The 8754-nt window shown below is 44.2% G+C and overlaps 1 protein-coding gene across 1 annotated transcript in view; it reads left to right on the forward strand.

The window, feature by feature from the left end:
* Nucleotides 1-366: 366 nt before the first annotated feature.
* The window catches only part of crip3 (cysteine-rich protein 3), a 15799-nt gene continuing 7411 nt past the window's right edge, over nt 367-8754 (forward strand). Inside the window, exons 1-2 of the mRNA XM_076992062.1 lie at nt 367-525; nt 4807-4901. Coding sequence (XP_076848177.1) covers nt 483-525; nt 4807-4901 — 138 coding nt within the window. The 5' untranslated portion in view covers nt 367-482. The remainder of the gene's footprint in view (nt 526-4806; nt 4902-8754) is intronic.

Consider the following 8754-nt stretch of genomic DNA (forward strand, 5'->3'; position numbering starts at 1 on the left):
TATTTTGATTAGTTAGTCTTGAAGCTTGCGTTTATAAACAGTTCATATAATATACAATGAACCTGAAAAAGTTAAACGTTTTCTCTCAGTCAGTAAATGTTCCGTTTTTTGTGGACAGTATTGCCGCGATTCACCTCGTCTGTTCCTAAATTGAGGCTAGATTCGTAGCTATCGCAAACTCTTACATACAGGTAATTTCTGTTATAATAATAATAATAGTAATAATAATAATTTGGTGCTTTTTGTTGTTTACTTTTTTTTACTTATGCAATTCTATCAAGTTTAAGACGTGTGTGTTGATTGACGTCCTTCTTGAACCAATCACAGTTCGCAACAGTAACGCGGTCTCGCGCTAACGGGGCGGGTCATACGGGCTCCTCTACGGTTAAATCAACTTGGCGCGACTCGCATTGCACCGTGAGCCGCGGAACCAGCACTGCGGAGCCACGAACCCGAGCCTGCGTGGCACTTTATCCTGAGGAATGACGTCCAAGTGTCCAAGATGCGAAAAGCCTGTGTTTTTCGGTAAGAGACCTTCATAAATCCACGTGAATGAACTATTTGGTGTTGTAGATCATTTAAATCGTTGCGGTGTAATTATACTGTTATAATAATACTTATGTAATTATTAAGTATGTCACTTAATTACCAAAATATTTTAAATCGCAACAGTTTAAGTGACATCAAAGGAATTTGTTAAATTATAGACATTCATTGGATTGAAAAATAATGAAAATGAATGTATACATTTTAACATACAGTATACGTAAAATATTTTTATTTTCCTTGTCAAAGACTTCCAAAGACTTCTGGATTTTACTCGAATATCAACAGCAGATATTGAGGATGTAACTATTTGGGGGTTAGACGAACCTCACAGCAGAGTTGTTGTCAACTGCGCCGGTTCAATATCCCGTGTGTGTGTGTGTGTGTTGTGGCTGCCAGCCTCATAAATATATTTGCCCATGAAAACGGGACGGGCGTGACGGAACCTCAAGGCAGGGAGTACTTGAATAGTCAAAAGTCCACGTTACCGTGGCCGCAGGTTCGTAGCGAGAACTTCATGCAGGGGAGGACAAGAAAGTGGATAATTTGTCCGATACCTCCCACGGTGCTGGGGTTGTTGTTTCTCAGCTGTCGTGAGTGAGTGAGTTTTGAGTTTGGAATGTGTGTGTGTGTGTGTGTGTGTGCGCGCGCGCGCAAACAAAGACACTTCAGGAATGTGGGTCGGTCGTTACATTGGATGTCGTGATGGTTTAATTATTCTCGCATCCAAATTCAAAGTAAAATTGGTAAATCCTTACATAAACATATGACTCTGGTACAGAGTATTCAAAGTCTGTAGCTCCTCGGGTATTTATTGATTTAAAGTCCCTTTTCACTACTCACATTTACTTAATTTATAATAGTTACATTCAGTCTGTTGGATTCTGTGGATTTGTATATTTCTGAGTATTTTCAAATCATGATTATTTTGCTTATTCTGAAGTAGATTTCAAAGAAAATAATTTACTAAGATACATTTTACATTTACATTTAGTGAGTCGTTCCTGTTTTGATAGCATCTAGATAGCAGCATCTAGATCGTTCTGCTGCTGGTCACCCTTCTTATCTATTTTGAGCATTATCATTATATTTTATCTTGAGAACAAATATCAATAAACTACAAGACTGGCATCTACCCAATTTTAGTTACTATACTGTTGAATCCAGGGTGTACCAAAGAGGAACACTGCAATTCTTGTAGAGCTACTTAAGTGCAAACTTAAGTGTAATTTTAAAGTTGATTTAAGTTTTTAAAAAAGGTGGTTTTTCTTTGTATTGTAAATTTATTTCCATTTGCACCATTAAAGGAACCTCCCCTGTAGTTTACTGTGGTTTTGTTAACGAGGTTCTAAAGTCTATCAGCATACACCAGCCCTAACTGGAGAGTAAGAAGGTTATGTAACATGGTTATTCATGCCCAGTCTGTACACTGATCCTTTTAAGTGAGGAACTGTGCCAGTGCACAGGTTTACCAGACTGGTCATCAATACGCTGGCCTGCGTCCCACGCTCATTTGATGCATTAGCGTTACTGCCTGGCTGGATCTCTGGGTTACAAAGACTCCTAAGAGTCAGTCCAAGACTGAAAAAGATTCTCAGAGAAACAGATTTTTTTAGCCAACAACCTTTCGAGATACAGAGTCAGAGTTCAACAACTGTGTACAAAGAGACAGAGCCCTGCTTATGTTACGCAATTAGTATTGATTATCCCCCAAACATACCACAGGCCAAAGTAACGTGCATTTTAGAACTACTTCACGCTGTGGGAGAACTACAGTATGATGACTGAATCACCTATCACACAACACTGACTCGTTGTAGCAGAACACACACTTCTGTTCTGCTGTGGCTAAACCTGCGTGTGCAGGTGCAGGACACACGGTAAAATGGTCCCACAGTGATCCCATAAATGTCTCTCAGCAGTTTCATGAATGAGCAGGATGTCTCCTGGTAGCCTTTGTGAGGAGCAAGCACTATTCCTCCACTGGAGGGAGGCTTTAATGAACGCCTACATTCTGAACCTCTAAACTTGTCTAAGGTCTTAGAAGTGTGTGTTCATGCTTTGTTTGGTAAATCTCATCTTGGGGAGAAAGTGTGAAATCTTGCCAAGGAGCACGATGCCACAGAGTGATGTAATGCACTGTTAAATTAAATTGTGGGTCTTTGGCTAGATAAAAATCTCTCTCCTCTCACTCTCCCTCTCTCTCTCTCTCTCTCTCTCTCTCTCTCTCTCTCTCACACAGAGTGCATGCTGAATGGGTGCTATGAATCTTTATACTAATACCATGTTTGTTAAATGGCTGGTCTTTGTCTAGACAAAACAGAAATACAGACATGCATACGACAAACTGCACAGGTTTAGACTGTTGGGTAGCTACTCACACAGGTTTTCTCACAAAGGCATTGTGTGACTATGTAATAGTAGTGTACATCAACTCTCTCTCTCTCTCTCTCTCTCACACACACACACACACACACACACACACGTACAATTACCGCAAACATGGATCACAGTGTTTTTCATGCAGCACGTGTGTGTAATTACAGCACAGCCCTTGTGGGCTGACATCACGGACGTAAACAATAATCATCACTACTTTAATGGCCGTGCCCCGTGCTCTGTTTAGGGTCCACATGTGCTTGAGTCCATCTGGGAGGGACGGACCCAGCTAGTCCAGTGTGGGCTCTGTCTCCATCACACAGCAGCAGTGTCTCTGTGTCTCTGCAGAGCGTGAACGACAGTAGGACGTCTACTGTCTGGACATGCACGTCTGCTCATTTGAAACGCAGCTACCGCTTCTTTGCTAGAACAAAAACAGGCACCCCATTGTTATTAATAGTTAAATGGTTTAGAAACTGGTCTGATAATTGGGCGTAAGGTAAACAGTAACGACAGAGGAACACTGCGTAGATGTGAGACCAACCGTTACAAGGTCCCTTTATATTGAAACTGAACCCTACCTATTGATTAAGACTTGTAAAGCTTGCTGTGATGGGTACTGCACTGTGATTCTATCAGTTACCTTTTCTCTCTTGTCTAGTACTGATATATTTCATTTTATTTATATAAATGTTCCTTTAATCTACTTCGAATTGCATTGTTAACTGAATAAACGTGCCTCGCTAAGCCTAGCATTCGCATAACTTTCCAGCGCCTTTTACGTATCTATTTTTAATTTTTTTACGTGGTATAACAGAGGCATGCTGGGAAGGAAGGTCGGCTGCTTGTTGTGATTGGCTAGAGCCCACAAGGCTGTAGTAACCCTGCGGTCATTTACGTATGGTAGCACGGCGAAGCTCTGACAGCTGCAGCTCTGACAGGGCCATATTCACCTACCCTTCACTCTCACTCTTCACTCTTTAATACGGTGTCTCACATTGGCTGCATCTCAATTCAGGGGCTGCAGCCTGCGTAGACCGCGTAGACCGCAGCCCACGGTGGCCACACACACTTCGAAGGCCGGGTAGGCTGCATCTCACGGCTGTTAAATGAGACAGTCTAGTCTTCGCAAGACGTATGTTTGCGTGACCACGCTCTGCCCCGTTACATACGTTACATACGTGTTAGCGCGCTGTCCGACAAATATCACATCACCCACAAATGCCTAAAAGAAAATGCGTTGAACATGTATTCACATGTTTGGCTGGAAGTATAACTTCAATGTTCAATTCAATGTATTTTTATAAATGTTACTCTTTAGTAAATACTCAAAGCACAGGTTTACCTGCAATATCATTAATAACTGGCATGTTATTTAGCATCTCATTGCAGTATAAATGTCCATATTTTAAAAAATACCGACATTTAAAAACGAATTCTTCAGCCCGTACACTAGACTCCGCCTGTTTACTGTTCATAGAGCAATGAATCCTGGGATATCATGGGATGCGAAGGATACTCAGACGTGTCCTTCGTTTTCGGGGTTTTGAAGGCTACATTCGTCGGCCGCATAAGAAGGAGTCCACGAATTGGGACAGCCTCGTCGCGGCGCAGTGACGTAACCGGCCTACAAATCCGCACTTCGTGGACTGCAGCCCCTGAATTGAGATACACCTGATGTCTCTGTTTGTCTGTCTCACTGCCTACCTCCCTCTTTCCTCCTCGTTTTGTATTTTGCTCACTCATCTCTCTTCTATTGTTCTCCCACTCCGCATCTTTCATCTGTCTGCCCCTCTGTCTTTCTTATACTATCTCTCTCTCTCTCTCTCTCTCTCTCTCTCTCTCTCTCTCTCTCTCTCTCCCTTTCACCCTGTGTTTTAGCGGAGAAGGTGAGCTCTCTGGGGAAGAACTGGCACCGGTTCTGTCTGAAATGTGAACGCTGTAATAAGATTCTTTCTCCTGGAGGCCACGCTGAGGTAAGCAGAAGCCGAAACTGCCATCGGAGCGCGGGGGGAGGGGCCGAGCGGGTTCGAGGGGTCTGTGACCCTACCGCTCCAAGGTTCAAAAGTCAAGCACCAGGCATCCTCACCTGGCTGAGTGACCACAGAGCTTGATGAGTGAGACAGTTTATTAGCTGACTGAGTGACTGAGGGTTCACTGTGTTTGTCTAGAGCACCATGTAGTTCGCATTTCAGGTCTCATCCTCTCCGGCAGGATCCCAGTGACCCTGTTGTCTAGATCTCAGGGCGGATGAGAGCTGCTACTCACAGCCTGCACAAAGAACGCAGCGATCAGCCTGAGGATTTGCTCAAGGAGATGAAAAGAAAATCTGATTAAGAACAATTTTCTTGTGTAGGTCAAAATGATACAAAAAAAAACCAAATGCTTTATCTATGAAAACCTTTCACCAAGTATCAGTAAGTGTTTCAGTAATGTACTATAATTGGGTCTGCTTATCGTGTCTCTTTCTGTTCCTCTCCTCTGTGAGCTGAGAATCGTGTCTCAGTCCTGCTGCTCTGTGAGCTGAGCGTCCTGTCTCTGTCCTGCTATTGTGTGAGCTGAGCGTCCTGTCTCTGTCCTGCTATTGTGTGAGCTGAGGGTCCTGTCTCTGTCCTGCTATTGTGTGAGATGAGGGTCCTGTCTCTGTCCTGCTCTTCTGTGAGCTGAGAGTTGTGTCTCTGTCCTGCTGCTCTGTGAGCTGAGAGTTGTGTCTCTGTCCTGCTATTCTGTGAGCCGAGGGTCCTGTCTCTGTCCTGCTGCTCTGTGAGCCAAGGGTCCTGTCTCTGTCCTGCTCCTATGTGAGCTGAGAGTCCTGTCTCTGTCCTGCCCTTCTGTGAGCTGTGTGTTAGGGACTTACAGTGTTGTCATTATTGCAATAATGAAGACCTGCCAGTCAGTGTTTTAAAACACAAACCAGTGCTTACTTGGCTGGAAGCAGTGTGATCTGACCCAAATGAGATCTTACCAACATCTCTCCTCGCACGCATGCATACAAGCCAATGAGGTGGTGTGTGTTAGTGGCTAACTGCAATAATAGCTCTAAACTGTTTACTTTGTTGAAAATTACCATTTATTTTCTTGCCTGGATCACATAAGCAAGGAGACTGTCTATCACATAAGCAAGGAGACCTCTCTCCCTGCAGACAGGAAGGATGGTGGAGAAAGCAGAAAATCACACAAGATCTTAGAAACACAAGTAAGTTGGAGAGGGCAAAATTAAAAGCAAAAGTTAAAAGGCAAATGTGTGATAAGGAATTTGGTATTTTAAAAAAGAATGATGGAGGAATAAAGAGACAGAGTCATTGGAATGAGAGACAGAGTGTGTGAGAGTGAAAAAGAAAGAGAGAGAGCATGAGAGGGAGAACATGCAAGGGATCAGAGAGTGAGAGAAAGAGAGAGAGAGTGAGAGAGAGAGGGAACAGAAGCTTTTAGAGCTGATCTGTGTGTGCATCTCAAACAGGAAATGTAAAGCACGATGTTCTTAACCTCAGAGAAATTCCAGGATACATAACACAGTCAATCATCGTAATGTTAAAATGCTGTCTACTGCAGCTGGCATGGTTGTAGTCAATACAGACACACACACACACACACACACACACACACACACACACACACACACACACACACGAGAATCTGAGTATTGTGAGGAGGAGACAAAGGCGGCCAGTTTTCTGTGTCTTACACACACACACACACACACACACACACACACACTTATTTACTTTCAATCTCATTTAACTTTCAAGTCATTAAATTGGAACTTATTTATTTAATGGGTTTTTGGAGAGACTGACCATATATTTCTTGCAGATCAATTAATCTTAATCTCATCTAAACGATGCGTTGAGCCTGGCTGAGGTGCTGCTGGATTAGGTCCTGTGCTCTCTACTGGTTCCGACTTTAATCATTCAGACTTCCTCCTCCATATCTGGTACTACTGTGTTGCTATAAAAGGAAGAATGGAGGTTTTTTAGGGTGGAGTTCACTGGCAAACGTGTTGCCTCCACCCCTCAGTGCAGAGGTGCAGTGGGAACTAGCCTGGCTGAGACCTGCATCTGCCAGACAGGAAGGAGAATGAGACGGCATTTCCTGTCCGGGGGGGGGGGGGGGGGGGGGGGGGGGGGTCTTGAGCACAACCCACAGTCCTCAGGGGCTGGCAGCAGACGAAGGGGACCATTCTGATTGGCTGCAGGGAGGACTGTGTGTGAGCGGCGAAGCAAACTGTTCAGAGAGCAGCTGATTCCACTAATGAAGCACTGTGGTTGGTAGGGAGGGAGGGGGAACGGTGTGTTTGGACCAAGCGCTGGACCGTCCAGTGTTTCCCTAACGCTGCAGCACTCCCAGCCCACCACGCTGCCAGCAGCACTGCCAGTATGTGAATGAGGTGTGTTTGAACAGGGAAGCCATTAAAAGCTACGTTACTATGGCACAGAAGCCCTGGCCCATAACCACTCGCCCTTTATCAGCTATTTCTATTTTAGGCTGAGGGTCAGACGGTTCCCATTCAAATCAGAGGAGGGTGGAATGTAGATTTCAGAGTGGTCAGTGCAGTCAGACATGCAGAAATACAATACATGCTGTATCATTAAATACAGACCAGCTACCATTACTGCTGAAGTAATTACAGATAGGGCATCACATAGGGGGCATCACACACTGGGTCATCACACACAGGGTCATCAAAGGGTAATCACACACAGGGACTTCACACACAGGGTCATCACACATGGGGTCATCACAAGGTCATCACAGAGTAATCACACACAGGGACTTCACACACACGGTAATCACACACAGGGTCTTCACACACACAGGGTCATCACACGGTAATCACACAGACAAGGAGGCATGTATGTAGCATGCAGGGTTCTTTTCCTCCTGCATTTCAATTAAAGCCGTGCGTGATAGCTCAGGCTTCCAATCACTTCCTTCATGATGTGATTCAAGGTTTTAAGATACAGATGAAACACATACACACACTCAGACACCCACTCACAGATATGCATGTACACACAGTCACAATCACAGAGACTGTGTGACTCATATCATCAAGAATTATCACTATGCCTGGAGTCTGACCTCATATCCTACATGTCACTTCCTATCTGCAGATTAACTGCCTAATGGCAAGACAATCGCTGCAGCTGTGGATATGGCTTTTGCATGCCTCTCTCTCTCTCTCTCTCTGTCTATGTCTCTCTTTCTCTGTCTTTAACTGTCTCTTTTTCTGTCTGTATCTCTCTCTGTCTCTTGTTTCTCTCTGTCCATCTGTTGGACAGAGAGACAGTTTACTGCGAGTGTCGGAGAGAGAGAGAGACAGTTTACCGTAACACTATGGGTAAGAGAGAGTTTGGGATATGAATAAAAAAACCTGAAGCACATCACATGGTCTGGTGTTCAGAAGACCATCACTCTTACATGGTCTGGTGTTCAGAAGACCATCACTCTTACATGGTCTGGTGTTCAGAAGACCATCACTCTTACATGGTCTGGTGTTCAGAAGACCATCACTCTTACATGGTCTGGTGTTCAGAAGATCATCACTCTTACATGGTCTGGTGTTCAGAAGATCATCACTCTTACATGGTCTGGTGTTCAGACGATCATCACTCTTACATGGTCTGGTGTTCAGAAGACCATCACTCTTACATGGTCTGGTGTTCAGAAGATCATCACTCTTACATGGTCTGGTGTTCAGAAGATCATCACTCTTACATGGTCTGGTGTTCAGAAGATCATCACTCTTACATGGTCTGGTGTTCAGAAGATCATCACTCTTACATGATCATCCCCCCTTCTCCACCTCCTCTCCCCTCCTCCCCCGAC

Source organism: Brachyhypopomus gauderio, unplaced genomic scaffold (genome assembly GCF_052324685.1).
Source record: "Brachyhypopomus gauderio isolate BG-103 unplaced genomic scaffold, BGAUD_0.2 sc89, whole genome shotgun sequence".
Taxonomy (NCBI): domain Eukaryota; kingdom Metazoa; phylum Chordata; class Actinopteri; order Gymnotiformes; family Hypopomidae; genus Brachyhypopomus; species Brachyhypopomus gauderio.